At 38.8% G+C, this 23,341-nt stretch overlaps 1 protein-coding gene across 1 annotated transcript in view; it reads left to right on the top strand.

The window, feature by feature from the left end:
* Positions 1-257: 257 nt before the first annotated feature.
* Positions 258-23,341, top strand: part of grin3ba (glutamate receptor, ionotropic, N-methyl-D-aspartate 3Ba) — a gene marked incomplete at its 5' end in the record, with an annotated part of 49,440 nt that continues 26,356 nt past the window's right edge. The window contains 2 exons of the mRNA XM_081373972.1: positions 258-710; positions 21,707-22,344. Coding sequence (XP_081230098.1) covers positions 258-710; positions 21,707-22,344 — 1,091 coding nt within the window. The remainder of the gene's footprint in view (positions 711-21,706; positions 22,345-23,341) is intronic.

The raw sequence follows: 23,341 nt of genomic DNA, 5'->3' as shown, positions 1-23,341 counted from the left end.
GGCGTGGCCACAACTGATCTCCCTCCGAGCTCGGTGATGCTGAAGATCTCCAGTGGCACAGCACCTCCTCCCTCAACGGCGCACACACCACCTCCTCGCATTCAACACTTGGAGTAGACGGAATGGTTGCACTACTTGCATTTTAACCGAGGCTGCATCCGCGTACTCGTAAAACCATTAAGGACAAGAATAACTGGACAAGAATAGAGCGATGCCATCTTGTGACGAAACCTCAATCCAGTTGCGAAAGGAGCAGGATGAATTTAGTGCTCTCCAGATTCTTGGCATACCTTCATGTCGGGCTCCAGGTCGCTCTCCAGATGTTTATTTACCCTTGTCATCTGCATCCCCAGCCCTGTCACATCCTGGCACGCATTGGGCACACAGTGCGCTTGGGTGCGCTCCTGCCGACCCGCCAGCAGTCCAGGATACAGGGCGCCCTCAACCGCGCCCTGGTCCACCTCCGGCAAAGTGGGAACAACTTCTTGCCGTACAATTTGAGCTTGGAAGTACTGTCCCGAGAACCGCTAAATGGAGACCCAGAGTCAATGTTCAGGTGCGTGTGTCAGGATATCGTTGTTCAGGGAGTCTCGGCTGTGCTTGCGTTCCCTCAGAGCCACGAGGAGCTCATACAAGTGGAGTTCATGTCTTCGTTTTTGGAAATACCTTTCATCAGCATCATTGAACAAGGCGAACCTCTTAAGACACAGGTGAATAGCAAACTCATTTTCTTTACTTTTATCCAAAGCGTTGCTTAGATTTTGAGGAAGATGTGGCCAAACTGTTCCGATGTTTTGGCGTCTGTCTGACTTGTGTAAGTCGGACTTTTTTTCGGTCTCGAATGTGCATTTTTCTAATTTCGGTTGTTTTCCGATTGTTTCATCATTTATTCTTCCTGTTACAACTGTCACTCGTTGTTATTGAGACAAAACCTGCATAATCCAAAAGCCGCGAAGTGTTTTGTTTCCGCGTCTGTAACTGTTTTTTTTTTTTTTTTTTTTTTTTTTTGCACTGTCAAACTTTGATATAATGTTCCAAAATTAGTCTGTAACATAGTTACAGATCTACAATGTATCCTTAAACTGTGTGAATTAATGTCAAATGCATGTGCTGTAGTCACCGGGGTAGGTTCAAACACCATTTGAAAACAAGTGCATTTAAGAATCGAATTTATTGCTTCAAATTAACCACCTCCCACCCCATTTCCTTTTAAACATTTCGATTAAAAATGGTAAACATATAAAGAGCAAATATATTTGGAAACAAATATAGAAATACATAAAAGCATAATATGCACTATTTGTGTTTGTCACTCTCACACTTGCAGTACAGATTTGGCTCATTTTGTCCAATGCTTTTGGAAAGTAGATGAAGATGGAAGAAAACCTGCTGACAGATACCAGATGATACCAGTTCTGTTATGTGACATTCCTTAATTTGACCACAAATTATATTATTAGCCAGTTTTTTTATATTATTGTTGTTGTTGTCCCAATCCCTCTATATTGTTACTCTGTCATACAACTTCTACTGTCACCTAAGGAGGGTGGTGGGAAGAAAACTCTATTCTCTGAAAAAAAACAGAAAGAGTCAGGGAAAAAATATTTAAGAGTTAGAGCTGTGGCATATATTTTAGGTGCTTTTTTCCAGGGCCTGGACACAGAGATCCTGATAGATTCCAGTGGAACAATCCTAACACTGTTTAGGGCTCAGGGGTTGAGGCGTGCTGGCTCTCGTTAGTATTCTAAGCAGCAACCAGAGCGGATGCCAGTCACACCAGTTGTTTCTGTCTCCAGCAGTGCAGCCAGTTGCAGCGGTTTCTCCTGGCAGGGAAACCTCAAAAGATTTTCCTCCCGTCAAACTCTGCCAGCATATGGACACAAAGGAACAAAGGCACCCCTGATTTTGCATAAAGAGGCGTGAACAGCGGGTCAGCAGTGAGACTCATCTTTTAAGATGCTCATTCATAACATCATGATTTATCCTACATCTTATAAAGTGTCAGTCAAAAGGCTTTTGTGCGCTGTACATTTACAACTTGGCTGCTCGTAAAAGCTGCTTCATATATTGTGTTATTCTTAGCCAGAGCGAAATCATAAACAAGGCCATTTCTGTGATTAATGAAAATTATTAGCAAAATGTTTGTGATTGCTCCATTTTGACACAGCCCTCAGGAAGTGTGAAATCATTAGTGCCCATCTTTTTCTTTACAGAGCAAGGCTTGGCTCATGCCATCACTGTGGAGTCGTTAACTTTCCAAATTACTTTAACAAATTAAAATATAGATCTAATCCTATAAATTTCCCTGGCCAGTATGGGGACAAGGATGTTCATATATTTTTAGGACACCACCCCTAGGATATTATGCTGTCTGAACGCTTTTCAAAAGTAATTTTCACTATCCTTGCTGAATATCTTCCCCTTTTGGCTCTCTAGAACGAAATAGCCATCCACTGGTGTCTTTTACTGAGCACTAGCCTGAATTTGCAATTTGATTGATTCAAATGAAATAGTTTCTTTCATTTCCATGACTATATTCGCCCCACAGCAAATCAAACGCAGAGTAGATTACCATATTTTTAGCGTGTCTTAAATTATTTTGTTTGCTGACCAAATATACCAGGCCTGTTTCGTTCTGGAAAATTCTTCTGCTCGTCTATGCTTGAGTGCTCATTAACTTGTCTCCCTTCTATAGCAAATATTCCTGAGCACAAAAGGAATTAGCACATGCAAAACTAATTTTGTCCCTTTGAATGAAATCACATTCTAATCCAAAGGCCTTTCTCAATTATGCCTCTTTGTTAGCTTACCAGTGGACAACCACTGGAAGGTTATTAGGCTTAATGAATCCTTAATTCAAGAGAGCCGTTGAGACTGTCCAAATGTTAATTTTGAGCTAAAATCCCGGTCGTAACATTCACAGTGGACTCAGAATGACCTTATTCATGTACACCTAAATTAAGACATTAATTTGTGAAAAAGCTACAGTTATCTTGAAGATTCCCTCCTCATTACTTTATAGCATGACCTTTTGCCATTGCAGTCTTGCAGTAATCACTGAAAATAGTAACCTTTGGAAAATTGAAACCACAGTAGTGGTTCTCAACAGTGCACATTTTGAATGTCCTCCTATCAAACCAGGGTTGAGAACCACTAAGTTAGAGGACAATGATAACGGTCATCAGATTACAGAATATTCAGATATCCAGACAGCACTGTATTTTTACAACAGTTAAATAATACTTTAATGTTTTGAATAAGTAATTACTTCACGACCGCTTAGAAATGTTCTATATAGTATGAATGTGTGTAGTATAAATGTAATCCGGACGTACTACATTCTACCTCATTCATTCTACATGAAGCCACAGAAGAGGATTCATGGATGGCGGTGAAGAGACGCTACTGACGCTGGTAGGTCACATGATAATTTGTTTACCAAATAAATAAACAAATTATCATGTAACCTACCAGCGTCAGTTGCGTCTCTTCACCGACATTCATAAATCCTCTTCTGTAGCCTCATGGGATAGTAAAGTGTCCATCGAATGCACACTTCAGATTCTCGCCGGAAGAAGGAAGTCATCCGGGTACTTTTTGCTTATTATTTTACACTGTGAATTTGTACATACTACTTTTGTCACATACTGTTTTTCGCTTACTACTGTATATAGTTGGGAAGTATGTGATTTCGGATGTAGCAGTCACTTGTTTCATTCCAGAATGAATCAGCTGAGCGAATAATTCAATTACTCGCCCATTAAGAGAGTCACTTGTTTTGTTACTGTATAAATCAATGTTTTGATCAGTGTTTTTTGACAAGTGAGATGAAGGGCAGTGTAAAAGTTGATCTTTTTTATCTTGAGCACCACATTTTTAGAACGCAGTGCCATGTGCAAGACGCTGCAAGAGACAGGCGCACAATGGTCAAACACACCTGTATAGCACGTTTACAAAGAAAAACAATGGAAAAAGTTCACAGTGGAATGCAAAAACACTGTGTGAACTGGCCCCTTAGTCAAAGAAATAGATGCAACAGTAGATGCATTATCAGAACTCGTAAATTGTAAAATGGAGTGCCATCATATTGTGTTAAAATGGAATTTGAAGGAAAATGAGCACAAAACCTTCATGTCTGTTATTTGCATGCGCAGTGTAGTGTGTAAAATGCATAGCTGAAGTAAACCTTACAACATTACCCATTTTTGTGCACTGCACAAAATACATATTTCCAAAAGCACCTGGAGAGCAAGCACTTATTAGTCATAGAGGTGGTCTACACTCCCTCTGTTGATGCCATGCACACATGCACGCAAGTCACCACCTATTCCCAGCCGGTACAATGCTGATCATCGGTGCATTGCTGCTGTGATTGTCTGCAGCCTGGATCGCTCCATTATGGAGGCAGAGGGTGTAAATAAAGTGTGAAATACCTGAAGGAGATGGTCTGTAATCTCCCACATGTGCAGGGTTGAGATAAGCAAAGATGGGCCGCTGAGGTCTGTGACAGTAAGGATGCGGGAAGAACGTGGTGCATCAGCCAGGTGAGGAAGCTGCAAGCTGCGCTCACGGGGCCGAGATGGCTCAGTGTTGCCAGGCACATAATGTTACAGCACCCAAGCACATTCATACGATTTAACAAGCCGCGTATGTGGTTTAATACCGCCTGGATTTGGGTTAATGCCCATATACTGTAAGCCGAGAATGCTCTGACCCATCAAAAGTAATTGAGCAAGTAAGCTTTTTTTTTTGGATGCTCTGGGTTGGAGCCCTCTTCTTAAAAACTATTTTTTTATCCATTTTGATGTGCCTGCAAAGAATATGAGACTTTAATTGAATCTGAAGGTCTGTTTCCAATAAGTGGCACGATTGCACCCCGAGGTACATATGACACTACCCCGACCTTATAACTTATTTTCACTCTAAAATGTGTCTTCAATCCTCTCTCTGCCCGAGGTGAGCTTTGAAGTGGTGCCTGATCTCTCAATATAGCGTGATTGAGTTTTCACCCCACTTCTGAATACTATGTCTCACTGAACAAATCTCACTGGCGTTCAGATCTCATGGCAGAAATGATTCATTGTCTTTATTTTGGCTTTTGGCAGCATTACGGTGGGCACAGCGCTGACCAGGCTGCATCGAATGCCAAAGATTCCTCTCCAGAGTGGCTAATTCTTGTTTTGTCATGGAATGAATATTGTTGCTGTTTTCATTGTCCTAATCATAGCGTACTCTACTGCTCATAGAAAAACAATGAACAGTCTGTTGATCTTTTTATCAGTTAACAGACATTTTAAATCAATTTTCCTTTGAAGGATTCACTCTGTAGCTTGGCTCTGGTTAGGGTCTATATCTCAATCTGCAATCTCATAGCCTCTCTGATGATTGCTTTGATGACAGAGCCGGTTAAGAAAACACACAGAGAGAAACAGCAGCGTCTGTTCGTTTTGGCATGGGAACCTGCAAACGGCATCTATTCTGAATAGGAGAGAGATTTGCATAAGCGGGTATTACAGTTTAGCACTATGGGTACTTTTGATGCAAAGTTCCCTTTCTGTGTTTCAAAGTCTCTCCATAAGTCATTTTCCATCTCGTCGTCTCCTTCTTTTTATTTCCATTAGTTTTGTCTTATCTCTTTCACCCAACTCTCTCATGATTATGTTTCAATTATCTTCCCCTTTTTTGAAGGGATAGAAAAAAGACTTGGGCTGGATAACAAGGCAGAAGATGTGACAACCATTCCCATCATGAGGCACGCAAACGCAGTTCTGCTATTATGCTTATTAATAACTATGCATGCACTTCTGATCAGAGCAAAGTCTCCTGCCCATCTGCCTAAAAATGCCTCCGCTTCAGTTAAGCTAGTGAGGATTTTCACTTTCTGTGGAAGAGATTTGGCCTTTTTTATTTACTTGCATCGGTTTATAAAACACACCCCTGCACTTTAGGCTGGGACACACCAAGGCAATAGTCTGCTGTTGGTTAGTTTTTGAGCATTGGTTGGCTTAGTTGTTTCGGTGTGTTCCTCACCATTGGCTCTAGTCGGACGACGTTGTTTTTTTTGGGGGGCCGAATCAGCGTTAGGCCATAGGGGAGAGAGAGAACTCTGATTGCCTGTTCAGCTTAGCGAACGAGTCAGTGCACGAGAATAAAAGCGAAAGTGATGAAAGCAAGCAAAGAAGTCAAGACCGTACAGACAAAAGGCTGTTATAATTTTGTCATCTTACCTGAGCATTTCGAGTGCACAAATATTTTCATAATAACATGAGCCGACAGGAATGAAGAAAGAGATCAGCATGATTGATATTCAAGATGGTAAGCAAGCGCTGCTTTATTTACAGTTTGTATATCTGCAGTCCTAGTTTCGGTTTCCCTTTTTGAATGATGAAAATTGACTGACCTGGTGATAAAGACAGATATTGACTTACACACAGGTGCAGAACGCACGTGCTAATTGACAGTCTCCTTTAATCCTTTTGGTGTGTTCAAGCGCAGGTTTTTGGATGAAACGCAGCCGATGAGGGGCGACAACACAGTTCTTTGACGTTGGTTTGGTGTGTCCCGGACTTTAAAGGAATTCCGGGTGTAGAACAAGTTAAGCTCAATCATTAGCATTTGTGGCAGGATGTCTACCACTAAAAATTATTTTGACTTGTCCCTTTAAAAAAAATGGAGATTGGCCCATTTCTATGGAAGTGAACAGGGCTTATTTCTGAAGAATTTATAAATAAAGCTTATCAATTTATAAAATAGGATTGTTTTTTTCCTGTTAAATCTGTATTATTTGAGCGGTAAAGTTGTTCTTGTTATTTTTATGGTTGTTTTAAGAATATAGGCATTACATTTTCATGGCAACAAAGTAAAACTTGAACATGAGTTATATCAGAACAGAAATGGGTAGTAATGATAATCTCTGCTGTTAAGACTTAATTTAAAACCAATTAACAAAAATATGTTTTGGTTAGTTTAGTGAAAATTTGTGTCACACTAAAATCATGTTTACGCGCATAATGTTTACATATTATGGCTATATGGGTTGGTCTCAATCAAGTTTCTCACTGTAACCCATATTTTTAATTTTTTTAAAGAAGCAAAAAGTCACATTTTTAAGGCAATTAATTGTTAATCCACATTATAGCACTAGTGCTGATGATTGAGGTTAATTTGTATTGAACCCAGAATATTCTTTAAAACAACAACAGCACTTTTAGTTCAATTTATTTTATGAGCAATTTTAAGATTCATAACACTTGTTCAAGCTTTTATTGTTTTTAATGCCAGTTGAGAACCAGTGAAAGAAAAACAATAACAACCACAGTTTTGCTTTGAATCTTTAACCTAGGGATTCATTAATTTCCACCCTCAGTTGGATAACCCAGTCTTGTAAAGTGCCTGAAGCTGGGTCGTCCTCTAGCTTTGAATGTTTTTGCAGTTGCAGTGCAATATGGAGCTTGTCTCTAAAGATACTCTCAGTGTTAACCGGGGATACACAGAGACAGCCGTGTGGAAGTGTTTATTCAGCTCTGTCAGACTCACTTACTGTTGGCTCTGTGTTGCTGATGATTGCAGACATTGTGCTGAATTACCTTTTGTGCCTCCCTGCACCTTCTTGCAAGGTTGTCCAGCCCCCTAAATGCACATTGCTTGGCTATCAGAATTCTTGTTAACTTTCATCTTTTTCTTTTCTTTTTTTTTTCTTTTTCCATTTCAAGGGAATCGGAAAACATGACCTGCATTGCCTTGACATCTCCTATAACATTATTTTCCCCTCATATAGATGACACAAAGGACTAAAGGGAGCAGGTGTCAACTGCCCGTGTTTATTTACAGCTTCACCTTTGAATCCATATAGGCATAATGAAACATTGGAACATCGGTTGCTATTAATAATGACTCATTCACTGATCATGATTTAATGAGGGTTTAGATGCCCTGTATGTGGATAATGCAAAGCATTGACAGGTAAAACTATTGCTGAAGAAAAGTCCTTTTACAGTTAGAAATAGATTTAGTTTTATGCCAAACATGTATCACAGTCTTTAACTCTTCATTCACTAGACATCATATTTTATTCCACTGGAAATCCATCAAGCTAGTTTTGAATAGCTCGTAGATAGTAAGGAAAAGTAACTTGCATATAATATGTCTTATTTTTCTTTTCACTTATATATATCACTTATACATTGCCAACTTTACTGAACTCTTAAGCACTCACTTGACCGCATTTCTTTGTATTTGAGTCCAAGTTCAAACACTGTGAAACGCTCCATTGTTAACGTACGGCGCTGTTTGAAACACTGCCAGCGGTACATTAAACAAGTGTTTGTCCGAGCTCACAACAGTTTTGCGAGGGAACGCAAATATTGTAATACCTTTGCGAGGGAACCCAGACAGCAACATAGTGTCAGCCCAGATCCGGTCCACATCTGGTACACATGTAATCCACACGTACCAGATGTGGGCCGGATCTGGGCCGACACTATGTTGCTGTCTGGGAACGCAAAAGATGTGAAAAATATTTTTTCTCCCATCCCAAATTTTGACCACCACCTTATCCCTTTAGGGGCTCCGTACCATTGCGATATTCTGCTCAAATGAAAATGTCATACAACAAATTACAAAGCGCTCACCAAAACCATGCATATGGATTGACAGTGTAATCATAGTTAGGGTTAGGTTAAATTAAGTATATGTGCCACCCACAGGCCTATTAGGTGAAGTGGGCTGTAAGGTAAAGAAAACACGAAATATGAAACTACCTTTATTACATAATCCTATTCAATAATTATGCTATATAAGCTTTTTCGTGTCTTCTCTTTCTCTGTAATTTCTTCAATGAGAATAATTGTGATTATAATTTGAGCAAATCGTTATTATCAGTTTAACCGTTATTGTGCAGCTCTAATACGGTATATCTACATATATCTAATGAGAGAATCCAACATGATCTCACAAGTATTCATGTGTATTTTACATAAAGTGTGGTTCTACCACACGTACATTTACGTTTGCATAGACAGTGAAATGTACCATGTTGATGTATTGACATAATTTAAAACATAAATTATCTACAAAACAGCAACTTTACAGATGTGCAAATATTTACGAACTCTAATTTAATACTGAATGCATGGAATTAATCAGCTGATTCGGTTGCATTTATGATAAATGATATGTTTTAAGTCTCATTTATTTAATGCAGTTGACTCGTTTGCCTCATTTAAATTATGACATTTCATGAGTTTCAGTGAGACTTCTGGTGCAAACTAATTTCAAAGAATTACATAATATTAAACAAGAAAATTTATTTTGTTTGTCGTGGGACAAAAAAGGCATTTTATCAATATGCTGTGACAAAAAAAAAAAAAAAAAACGCAACATAAAATGATCCTAAAAATAATCCATGTGCAATGTAATCCAAATCGATGGAAGTTTGTGACAAGTGATATAAAATGCTCATTGGCTTCACAGATTATCCCGGTGATTAACCACTTAAATTCCCTATCTGTCAGTCACTTCGATGTGGTGTCGATGACTGACACTAGGGGTCGCACTTGGGAGCCCCAAACACCTCTGATACTTTGAGAAAAGGCCAATAAAAATTGGCGAGTGGAATTTGCATGCGTTGTATACATTTTCCCCATCGGGCTGGAGTGGAATCTTCCACCCTGTCCCGAGCATTCATGGTTGGATGACTGGTATTTGGGCTTGTAGTGCGACTCACAGCTGCGCCCAGCCCCAGTGCCCTTCTTCCTAAAAGTGCATGAAGAGCTGGCAAAGTTGTGGATGGCACCTTTTATTGTCTGTTCCTATTATACAGATGTTGTGCAAAGTCAAGGAGGACAGAGAACATGTCTTGTTGGTTGCACTGTACGGGCCCACCCAGACTTGGTTCGCAGCACTCATTCTCCTTCCGACAGCCCTCTGGAACCTCCACATCTGGCCCCTGGACGGGCCAGGGTAGACCTTATTGGCTTATCACCAGCAGTGACAGACACAATCACTCAAGCCAGTATGCAGGCTATATGCTGTATACACATTAAACTCTGTATGCTTTGAAGTGGAGTCTGTTCGTGAACATTTGTTGTTCCCAAGGAGAAGACCCACAGACATACACAGTCGGGTCAGTGCTTTCCTTCCTGTAAGAGAAGTTGGAGGGCAGGCTGGCCCCTTCCACCTTGAAAGTGTATGTGACTGCAATAACGGCACATCACGACACAGTGGATGGTAAGTCTCTAGGGAAGCATGACTTTGAATCCTCCTAGGCCATGCCTTATTCCCGCATGGGATCTCTCTGTGGTCTTGCTGGGCCTTTTAGGTACCAAGTGGTGAATCGCTGCCTCGGGATTAGGCAGACCCAGCCTTGTCATGGCTGTGTCCTGCTTGTTTACTAGGACCAAACACAGAGTTTGAGAAGCTCTGAGCAGCTGTTTTGGGGGACAGCAGAAGGGGAAGGCTTTCTCCAAACAGAGGATGGCCCACTGGATTGTGGATGCCATTGCTTTGGCATACCAGGCCCAAGGCGTGCTGTGCCGTTTAGGAGTGCCTGCACACTCCATGAAGAGTGTTGCATCCTCCCGGCCTCTAGTGGACAGCACCTCTCTAAAGCACACACCAAGCCTACATCAAAGAACTAGCGGCGACGAAAGCTGACTGTGTTGTTGCCTTTTGTCAGCTACGTCTCAGCCAAAAAACTGCTCCTGAACACACCAAAAGGATTAACTATCACGTGTTCTGTGCCTGCGTGTAAGTAAATACTTTTCAGCATCTATCCAAATGTATAAAAAAAGTACATTTTTGTCTCTATAAATGTTACATACTAATTAGGGGTGTAACGGTACATGTATTCGTCCCGAACCGTCACAATATGGATGTCACGATTCGGTAAATACAGTCAGATGACGAATACAGATGGTCACAGGCGATCCACACCAGAAGGGGGCACATGCAGTAATGCAACGCTGTTTACTACCAGTAAAAAGAAGAGAAAGAGACAGATGATCATTGATATGTTTACATGTAATCTCTCAACTAGTGTTTCACCTGCAAAAATATATCAGTAAAACAGCTTAAGAATAATATCTCACGTAGCATTACATTTACCTCAGGCATTTACTGTCAACAGCATGTTAGTTCGCTAGAGAAATGAACTCTAGAGAGTAACATTGCGTATATGCACTATATTAGCCTATTCATTATATTTACCTGGCTTGTGTGCAATTTACATGGTTTTATTTTATTTGAGTGTTGATTATTATATCTAAAAATATGTTTGGGCTCTGTTGTTAATTGAAACTTTTAATATTATAGAAATGTGTAGGTAAGGGCTCCCTATATAGTTTACAGCAGTAGCTGATAGAGATAGATTTTTTTATCCTTTAAAAATTTTTAATTCTATTTGAATTTATTTAAAAACAGAGACACATTTGTTTAAAAAAAAACTCCTGTAAAAAACAAAAACAATTTTATGCTGTAACTGAACTCATACCGTGTCTTCTAAACCGAGGTACGTACCGAACCATCATGTTTATGTACCGTTACACCCCTAATACTGTTAATAATGTAGACAATACACAAAATATTTCACCTTTTTTAGTTCTTATCTTAATTATATAGTGACACTAAGAGTTTAAATTTAGAGAGCACTGATACAATTATAAATTTATTATATGAATATCATAATTAGATACCTTTAAGCAAATTATCTAAATAATTATCTAAAGTCAAAATAAAAGTATAATGAAAATCTAATTATATGTCCCGACTGCTCATCCAAAAAGTGCCTACTTAATTGACTTTTGTTAAGTCAGCCTGATAAGAAAAGGTTAACATTAAGTTTTCTGTTTAATTGTAACAAGAGTTTGAATGCTATTAGTGCACTGATGGCCAGAGGAGACCTCATCCCCAGATAGAAACGGACACAGCTAAGATGCCAAACGGCCTTTGACACCAAAATAAGAGAGCTAAAAGGCAATAACAAATGAGCTCCTCAGTTACAGTAAATCTCCATTAAAAGTATGCATGGAAACGATTTGTTTAAACCAACATTTTGCTCTGAATCCTGAATTCTTCTCTGTTCAAAAATCCTTTTAACTGTGATGTACATAAATGTACAGAGCCGTGTTAAACTTTCGGATCGCTAAGAAGTTCATTAGCATTACTTCCGTGAGGCGTACACTGCGATTTGCTCAATTAGCAAGGAAAGCAGTAGGCAGCAAGAGCTGCCATCCATAGTCAGCCTGAAATGCACTGAAATCCTCTCTCTATACAGCCTGGCATATGCAGCCCGCTCTGCCCGGCCTCATCTAGACGCTTCGTATGCAAAGCTGCTCTCAGAATGTTGACTGATAGCGTTTGAAACGTGCAAAGGACATCACAACTAAAGAATAATCTTTTCAGGCTTAATGCAAAAATATCTTCACTCAAACACTCTATCTGATTCAAAGCCAGGCTGGCGGTAAGCGTGCTCCACTGAGGTCTTCAGGAAAGATCCTGATATATGATGCATGACGTGTAATGTGTCCCAGAATTAATGACATTAATCCATTTATGATTAATTATCCATTAATATTTGATAAAATTTTAATTAACTCAAGGGTAAATTAATGCTTTAAGTAACCCTTTTAAGCCTGACCTATGAAATGTTGCTTCATGTAAGTTGATGGTGTCACTTAGAAACTATGATATAAACTGACTTTATACTAATGGATGAAAATCCCATTATAATAATGGCCTGTGATAAACTGAGAAGATTTAACAAAAATATTGTTTCTTCTATGAGTGCCTTTCAATATTACAACCGTAGCTTTACATTGGCTGCTTTTAAGCTCATGTTCCAACTCCTCAGTTTTGGAAAGAGCAGCAGCACCCCTCTATTGTCATCACTGAATTTCCCTAATCCAAAGACTATCGGTCTGTGCTTTGCAGATAATGATGATTTCATGCTTGGATCAGTCATCCTTTTTAAAGTTTTGGTTGACATTTACATGGTCTCTGCTCAGAAAGAAAAACATTTTTCAATCAATGTCTGAACACGGCAGGCCTGAATCCTCCCAGGAGGTCGGGATGCCAAAAAACAGAGACTATTGGTGGGTAGAAATTTATCAGGCTGGGGCGAGATGAAGGCCTCTAGTTGATGGCTTTGGGAAGTGTATAAAACTCTGGAGCAGGATGTCTGAATATGAAGATGATCTAAAATTCAGCAAAAAGATAGTGTTTTTCTAGGATATAGGTGGGTTTGATGGATATATTACTCTGAGGCTGACGGCAATGAATTCCAGAGAAGGTTTATCATTTGGGACCAAAGGCAGGTAGCGGTAGAGCTAGCGTTATCTTTGCACTGTGTACTGTGTCCAGGGTTTGAAATTAACTTTTTCACTCACTAAATGTTTGTTACCGGCCATAAAAGAAATAAACCAGAATAACTACGTCACAGCACATGCGCACACGGCTTTTACACACACACACACACACACACACACACACACACACACACACACACACACACACACACACACACACACACACACACACACACACACACACACACACACACACACACACACACACATAAATATATATATATAATTATTCTTCTTCTTTTTTTTTTTTTTTTTTTTTGGGGGGATTTCATCATACATTTCTTTCTTATTTTTTTTATTCAAACAAAATCTTGTCATCCAGCCATCTCCTCCCTCTTTCATCCTCATCACCAGAAATGTATTTTAGGTTGACTGATCAATACAGTAAAAAGAACATAAAAAATGTTGGAAAATAACAATGTCTTTTCTGTTAACCAAATGCTTTTTAATCTTCGCTGTTGCTTCAATGCAAATGAACAAGCATGCCGTTATTTGTTGCGTAGTGACGTGCATGTTCAAGTAAGCCAGATATGCGCAGATTCTGCACAGTACGCTGTATTTAATATCATGATGACTCAGGAGTTGAGTATTTGCGCTAAATCTGCACAGATTTGGCTTACACGATCTTCCCCAGCAAAGTGAGGAATCATAATAAGTAACCCACCAAATTGGCTAGTGATTTGACAGCGCTACACGCCACAGTTGATTTTTACCCGCATTTGGCGGGTGTTGATTTCAAACCCTGACTGTGTCTTCTGTACTGAAGTAATGTGTATTCCATGACTCGCTCTTAAAGTTCAGTGAACTTTTCAACCTTTTTTCCTGCCAAGGACCCATAAATATGATTTTCCTGTCTTGTCTGATTGTTTCAGTGAATCAGTGTTAGGGGTGTAACAGTGCACAATTTAGGCATATATGTGTATTAAAAAAAAAAAAAAAAATGTATTGTTAATTGTGCAGACACAACTAAGTAGGCCTAAAAAGTGTAAACATTGCAGTCTGTGCAGTCTAACATGTCAGTTTCTGTTTGTCCAAATATCGCTGTCGAATAGGCAGACTAACGTGTTAATGGTTGAAGATCCTCCTTTATTCCCCTCTTGCCAGAGTCCTTTATCGCTGAAGCATATTTTGATGTAATGTGATTTAGCCTATTTTCCCGGTTTCACAGACAAGGCTAAAGCCTAGTCCCAGACTAAAATGCACGTTTGAGCTGTTTTTACTGAAAGCAACGCAACTTGCACTGACATATCTTAAAATATGCCATTTTTTTTTTTTTTTTTTTTTTTTTTTTTTAAGATGCACACCAGTAATGTTTTTTATTAAGGCACGTTTTAAAAAGCTACTTAAATGTCCTAAATTAAGGCCTATAATGCTGGCTTAGTCTAAGCCTTTATTTTCAGCTGATTCTTATGAAAAGATTTATAATAAAGTGAGACCAGATTTAGTTATATAAAAATTTTTTTTTAACAAAAATACATTTTAAAAACCTCTAATGAAAGTTTATTTTTTACATTAAATTTTTATTTTTTTTATTTATTTACTTTTTATATATTTAACTTTTTTCTCACCATGAATATAGCTGTGGTAGCTGGCATGGCTTTAAATTATAGACAAACTGTTTGTCCAAACAATGGTAGAATAAAGATTATTAATATAATTATTATTTGACTGTTTGGTGCAGTGATGCAGCACAACATGCTTCCTTAAATGCGACTGTGACCAAACCTTGTGAGGATGACCCAGACTTTTGAGAGTTACTGAGAGTGCAATCCTGCTTTGTCAACATTATGGCCTTAAGCACAGCACTAAATCACAGCTCCTCGGCTCGAGGACTGTCTCCGCAATTAACTGTAACTTTCTTCGCACAAAAAGCCGCTGCTAAAGTTTATCCCTAATTTTTCTTTAAAGTTCACTGTTGGAATATCTAAAATTATATTTCTAATTCCCAAGCAGGAACCACGCATATTTTGCCAGCCTTTGTAGCCAGTACATCAAACTAATGTCCAAAGTATTGGTTAAACTTTGTGTTTTTCTGTCTGACAGCTCATTGCTTTGCCATGTGCTGCTGGATGTTTAAGATTCTGTTCTGGTGATTTTGGACAGGATCATTTGGTAAATCACCTCATTCATAAACTCACATTTCCCCAAATGGCTTTCATTTTCAAATATTACTTTATCGCCCAGTGGGAGTGCGCCTTGCACTGTTCACCAGGCCTAATGTGAGTGATCGCTCCTATTATAAAGTGTAAAAAAAATATTTTGATTTCAAAGCCTCATTACATTGTTGTTTTCTATCCTATGGAGTTATAAATTTATGGGCTTTCCTTTCACTCACGGAATGGGACATTTTTGCAGTGTCATATTAGGGTCACTGTGGAGCAAACAAGATTTGGAAATGTTATCAAGACTAATAACAGGTCAGAGTCTAGGCAGCTAACATTTAATAACACAGAAATGCCATTATACTTCAGATGCAAACTGTGTGCAACGGTGCACCCAGACAGTGATGTAGTGATATACGCAAAAATGTAACAAGCAGCAGTAACAAACAAACAAAAAACACTTTCCTCTCTTGGAGAGAAAAAACAATCAGTTTGTGGCAAAATGCTCACACTGGCAGCTGCTAAAAGAGCTGAGCTTTGGGTTTCTTGGCTTATGTTTCCCTTTCATCATTACACTATACAAAAGTTTTGATTCCTGTGCCACATATGCACAGTTAAGATAAGAAAATTAAAGTGCCGTTTTAGTCACAGCCTTTGACACATAATACTTATACCATTCAGTTGATTACCCCTAATCATGCCTAATCCCTAAAGCAATAGATTAACCTTATGATGCATAAATTATTAATGTATTATTAAATTCTATAAAATATTTATTTTTCTATGCTTTATATAGCATAAATAAATAATTTCTACGATTTATTTCTTTTTTATTAGATCTTTCTTAGATCTATTTCATTTTAAATAGTCACCATAGAAATGGTCACAGTAGATCTGAAATGATATTCTCATATAAATTTCCAAGAACAACATTTTAGTGGTACTTTGTGCTTCACCACCATCAGCCATGTTGAATATATGATGTCATAAAAAAAAACACAAAGTCTGTGTCCGAAATTGCTTACTCTCTAAGTACTTCTTTTTAATAAGTCCTGAGCGTTAAAAAAGTAGATATATGAATGTGTTTAGTATGAATGTAATCTGGAAATACTACATTTGTCATTATCATTGACTTGTGGCCTACCAGCGTCAGTTGCATCGCTTCACTGCATCTGCAAATCCTCTCCCGTGGCCTCATGGAATAATAAGGTTTCCATTGGATGAACACTTCAGAATCTCGCTGGAAATAGTAGGTCATCCAAGTGCTTTTTTCCTTACTGCTTTATGAATACTGTGAATTCGGACATACTCTTCACATACTGTTTTTTCACCAACTATATAGTAGGGATGTATGCATATTCGGATGCAGCCGAAGACGTATAGCGAGGGCAGAATTATGGGTAAGGGTCAAAGGTCATCATCCATGTTGTCTTGGATATTACATCACACCCTGATGGGTTAAGGATTAGTTTTAGTAGTGGACACTGTGCATCGGAAGTTATTCTTTTCCTTCATGTTTTTAATTATCATAACAGATCAAAAATGTAAAACAAGACATGAAACACTTTGATGATAATGCAGAGATTATGAAGAGCTGCCATCTCTCCGCTTATCTACTGCTGAAGTGAGCCTCGGGTACAGTTTGAGACTTGGGATGTCACACATTTGCCAAGACACCGCTTACGCCTAATGATGTGGCTAACTAAACACAGAAGGGACGCCACTCAGTATGGCAAACTGTGCCTATTTAAGCATCACTTTCAAGCCACATGAACATTTTATGAAGCATGATAGCTACTTTCTTCATCGCATACAAAGTTGCTCACCCTTTTTTAATTATGCTAAATCCTTTTTTTTTTTTTTTACTGATTTGCATAAATAGTCTAGATACATAAGCACAAATCACTCCTCGGGTCATAATAGCCCAAACAATTTGTATGTATAATGATACATAGCATAAATCACTTCTTTATGATCCCCACATGATCCACATCAGATGTCAGTCAGAGCCATAAAGAGAGCCTCGTCTTCATTCGGTAATTAAGCATTTTTTTCTTTTCTTTATTTTCTTTCAAGACTGTAAGTGTTTTTTAATTATTCACATGTTAGTGAATCTTTAACGGTTCCAACAGTGTTTTTTATTTTATTTTATTTTTTTATTAAGATTCTGTCACTCTCAATAGAGAACAAGCAGTATTGATGTACCTTTCCTCGCATTTCTCTCTGCCATAATATTTCTCTCCTCAAAACATTGACATCTAGATAAGCAGTTTTCTTTACGACTTTAAAGCACTTTAGCACAGCACTGTGGAACTAAAGTTGATTACAGAGTAGGGATGAGTCAGGATGGTTGACTAGTCGCCCACAAACCAATTTCTGAATTAGTGAGGATTAAAAATATCTAGAGGTTTTTTTTTTTTTTTTTTTTGCATGATGTTAGCATTTCAAACATCATGCCTCGGAAAGTTGGTCTTTGAATTCATTCACTTTAAAGCACGGTATCAAAACACTGCTTCTTGTAACAAGTCCACTTTTAAATGTCAAGACAATTACTATGGAGGCTTCAGATCGCCTGATGTGACCAATGTTCTGCTGTTTTGCAGAATTCCAACTCGCCATTTTTGTGTTGACTCATGTTTTTGTGAAATTAAAGGTTATAGATATTTAACCTAATTATCTCTTGAATATCTTGAATTTTGAGTAGCATTTACCGTGCTGTGCAGTCTCCACTATTTTTAAATGTTGTTCTGTGTACACATGCAGAGTTGCAGACAGAAATCTTAGGCTGTTGCATCACATTTTGCACCGTGAATGTTGTGTTTTTGATGTGGCATGTCAAGTTTGGAAATGCGTCTTGACACCTGATTTCTGTCTCATTCTGTTGTGCTCCCTTAGGCTGTTTCTGTAGGCAAGACCCAAGGGTATGGAGATTGGGCTGGTTAGCATGGACCCGTTAGCGTTAGGTGGGCCCTGCTGTTAGTTGGCAAAACTTCTTTCACTATTAATACCATTCAAAATGTGCCTTTTATTCTGTATGATAGCTATTTTACCAGGGCATCAATAGTGTGAAATTGACTTTTTTTCTATGGGTTTTTCTTCTGCCTTTTCATGTCACAGGCAGCTCAGGATTATTACCGTGTGTCAGTTGCACTAACCCATTTGGTGGAAATGACCCAAAATATAATATGCCCTTTCTTAAAGAGATGTATCACCCAAAAAATACAAATTATGTCATCATATAGTATACTGTGGAACATAAAAGGAGATATTTTGAGGGGGGTTTTTTTGTCCATACAATGGAAGTCAATAATCACCAAAACTGTTTGGTTACCAACATTCTTCAAAATATATATTTTTAATGTTTAGCAGAAGAAAAAAAAAAGTCATACCGGTTTAGATCGACATGAGGATGAGTAAATTGTGACAATTTTTTTATTTTTGAGTAAACTATTAATTTAATACTGACTAATCCGCTAGTGATTCAGACAACCTACTGACTAGTCATTTATGAAAAATATGTGGTTTTGCAAATCATTGTATGCAGTGGTATTGCTCAATCGTATCTCTTTTTTTCATAATTGAATGCAGAAGCTATGAAACATAATTTCAAAATTAGGTACCGCACAAGCTTATCAGCTATCGGAGCAGAAATCATTGGGTTTTACAAGACTTTAGCGTCTGTTTCAGGAAGATAGACAGTAATTCCAATTTCTCAACTCAATTCTGGTTTGTTTATGGATCAGGTGCCATTGCTGTGTGAGAGTGAGATAGATTCAGCACGTCCTTCTCTACACCTGAACGATAATTTGATGGCCAAACTGCTTTGTATTAGTCCGCAAAACCTGTATGTTGCCGTATTGGATATTACTGAAATGTTACTCTACAACATTTGGGCCATTTATGAGCTGTCAGTTAAAAAATAGCACCCATTTATTTCTCCCTGATGTTAAGACAGATTGTGAAAATTGCTCGCAAGGTGTGGGAAAAGTGGAAATGGAAATAGACGTTTTCTCGCTAAACTTCCAAGACCGAGAGAACAAATCAAACTGCTCATGCTGTTCAGAGGCTGTCAGCTTGTGGATCCATTTAGAAGTGAGAAGGCTAATGTCCTACCGAGCACAGGTATTGTTTGGAGGAACGGCTGTTTTCAGATCGATTGAGCAATGAGAGGCTTCAAGGCTGAAGGTTTGCCTTCACATAGAAGGTGTTTGTTTGTTTGTTTGTTTGTTTGCTATTCACCTGGCATCACCTGGATATACTGGTAAATAAAAGATAAGCCAGCCCCGTTCTCTCTTCTTATCTAAGCTCCCATATGTACGCAGCACAATCCCGGGACCCCCTTGGTCCGTTTCTATTTTTTGAAGTCCTATTCTTTTCTTTCAGCAGAGCAGAACTTCAACACCAAATGAACGGTGTGTTTTTAAATTTTGTCTTCAAATTCATTCTGTTTGGCATCACCGCACGGAGTCGTCAGTGTGCGTGCTAATTTATGTGTGCCCTAAGTAGCAGTGAAAGTCACAGGGACGCGTGTCAGATCCGCGGGCGGTAATGTTATTCCAGTCACACAGGTTTTAACTTTGCGCGGGGACTCCTATTCAGCGCTGCGGCCCCGTGCTGCTCGCTCGCAGCCCCCCACCAGGTTCAAACAGTCCCTCATCCTCTCAGAACACCCAACCATCCCATCTTTCACTCTCACGGCACATTCATGCACGCCTCCCTGTCAGTCCACATCAAAAACAGCAGAGAGGCTGTCTAGAGATGGCCAGGAGCTATTTCGGATGAGAGCTGACGGCTCTTCCTCACTGTTTTAGTGTCTATTTTTCATTCGAGGGATTCATATGTTTGCGTCCAAGATTGCGTCTAAAGGAGTGTTGTTTTCAGGGTTCTTGAGTATGAGGTCATCATAAGTTCAGAGTAAGTAATATATTCCTCTATTTGCCTATAAGGCAGCTTTAGGAGTTGGAAGTCACAGGAGATATAACACTCTCTCCAGACTTCCCTCTTATTCAAACGTATAGTCATTAGGGAATACAATACACATTTGCAGCCTGAAGATATATGTATTTTATGGTGGGGTTTGCTTTTTGTTTTGATGAGTCAGTATGAAGACCTAACTAGGGCTACACGACTTTTTTTTTTTTGGGGGGGGGGGGGGGTTGTTTTTAGGAAGGTACAGTTTGGCCAAACATTTTGTGATTTATATATCATATGAATAAAAATAATAATGATTATTAATAATAAATGAGTATTAATTTTCTTTTAATCACGAGATGTTGACATTAAAATTATGTTTTTTCGTAATAACGAGATAATGTGTCATTAAAACTATACATTTCCTCATAATAACATATGATAAAAACATATACCATAAAAACGATAATGCTTTTCCCATTATAACGAGATATTAAATTGTTAAAACCACATATTTTGTACGTGATGTGACAACCTGAGAAATAGGCCTTTATCACAGTCCACGTTCAAAAAGTTGGAAGCTTTAAATAGTATAGAAACTTACGAACTTCAGCTGTAGCCCATAGCGCATGATTGTTGTGATTTATTGATGTACAGTTCATCACAGATACTTCACATCAACCACAGTTTATAATAATTAATCGGGTAATGGGTTTGATGAAACAAATACAAATGTTGTTATGTTATTGTGACACATATGTCATTATTTAAAGGCCTCCTTCAGAGTCTGACCATCTTTTTAGACATGCAAGAATGTAATACAAACAACATATCACACTGCACAGCATTAGAATTAGACAAGGTTATGCATTCCATAAAACATCAATTATGAGTAAAGACTGTACAAATTAAACTATAATAGAGTGTATTCCAGTGATATCATTTTAACATCACATTGTCTCGTATTATGAAAAAAAAAAAAGTTTTAATGACATGCATCTTGTCATTACGAGAAAATATGTTGTTTTAAGGAGAAATATATCTTGTTTTTAACGACAGAATCTTATTACGAGAAAATATATTGTTTTAACAACATTACATCTCGTTATTATGAGAAAATATATTGTTCAAACTATAAAACATCTCGTTATTACGACACAATTGAGTGGAAAATGTATGTGGCAGCATGTGAAACCATAAAAACAAACCTCACATATAGTTATTTAATTATATCACAGCCTTTATGGTTTGATAATCGCATGTCGCGGTTTTATTTTCAATGAATCATGCATCCCTAGACTTACAGTAACTGTGTATGTTCTCTGGTTTCAGAACCGCTTCCATTTGCAGATGATGACACGTACTCCGCCTTCTGCATTGTCGGAGCTGCTATTAGCGGTGTTGCTGAAGGGAGGCTGGCAGGGTGGAGCGGCAGTTCTTTGTCCGGGAGGTGGGAACACAGTAATGCTGGAAGAGCTTGAACAGTGGGGTCACCTAGGCTTGGATGGAGCCCACTGGCACCTCTGGGAGACCCTCAACCTCTCCAGACTCAAGGAAAATACAAACGAAGACAAGGTGATGGAGCTCCTCTCACAGCTCCTCAGCAGGACTCCTTCTGCTCCGGCGTCTTCCGTGGTGCTTTTCAGCTCCGACCCTGAATGTACGGCCACAGTGCTGCGCAGTGCCAACCAGTTGAGCGTTGCATTACCCCCCATGCACTGGATCATGGGATATCCGCTTAGTCTTGATTCTCTACACTCCATTGGCTCCCCCCTGGGTCTTCTGGCTTATGGGGAGGTGAATCGCAAGCCCCTGAACTTCTACATTAGGGATACCCTGCAGCTCATTGGCAGGGCTGTGTATGCGGCGACCATGGTGAGACCGGACCTGGCACTCATCCAGAACATGGTCAACTGCTTTGACAAGCCCAATAAACATGAGCTACCCTCTTCTGGACAGTACCTTGCCAGGTAAATGTATAACTTTTTCCAGTAGCAAATAGATTCTTATTATTGCTTACACACTCAAATAAAAAATAACACACAGTTAGAGAAACCTGACACTCAAGGAGCAAAACCTCAGCCCAGATCTGCACAACCAAAACTATTCTCAGCCTCACACTTTTTTGGAAAACACTGAACACACTTCTCTACATTAGACACAGAAATCTAACATGTCACTTCTTTGCCATTTCAAGGCACTGCTTTCCTAAATACCACACCTATGAACCAATGAATCAAATACGTAGGTGCTTAATTGTAAACTCAACAATCAGGTGAAAGCTCTATAGAAAGGCAATGGGTGAGTTTACCAGTCTTCAACAAAAATTGAAGGCAACATTGCAGTAAGAGGAAGACGGAGAGTGAGGATGGGAGGTGGAGCCCGTGAAGGAAGAGGGGTAGGGAGAGGAAGAGGTATACCTGGTGGAGGACATGAACAAAGAAGACGAGGACCACACTAATCAGATGCGATTTAAACAACCTTGGTTGACTACGTTGTAAACCATGGTTTGACATTGAGAGAGCAATAATGCGATAGATGACCACACAGTTTTCAATAATAACAGTTTTCAATAATAACAATCCGGTCTCTATCAACACTGTGGTGAATCCTCAACAACATCACATACAGATGAAACAACTCTACTGAGTGCCATTTGAAAGAAATTCTGAAAGAGTAAAAGATCTGCGGCATGAATATGTGCAGGTGAGTAATGTACACTTCAGTATTCTGAATACACAGAACATTTTAACATGTAAATTTATAGTAGGCCCATACTGAACTACAAAATATTGTCTTTTTTTCCAGAGAGATTTGGTAATTGATGCTGATCCAATCCCATATGAATTTATCTTCACAGATGAGGCTGAGTTTAACCTGACAAAAGTAAGAAGAGAGAGAAACATCATTGTCCACAGAGATATTTTGAATGTCCCCCAATGTTCTCTGCAATCAGGCAGAATGGGG

Source organism: Scardinius erythrophthalmus, assembly GCF_964197995.2.
Source record: "Scardinius erythrophthalmus genome assembly, chromosome: 9".
NCBI lineage: Eukaryota > Metazoa > Chordata > Actinopteri > Cypriniformes > Leuciscidae > Scardinius > Scardinius erythrophthalmus.
The sequence above is the reverse complement of the archived record's forward strand: the minus strand, read 5'-3'. Positions and strand labels throughout refer to the sequence as shown.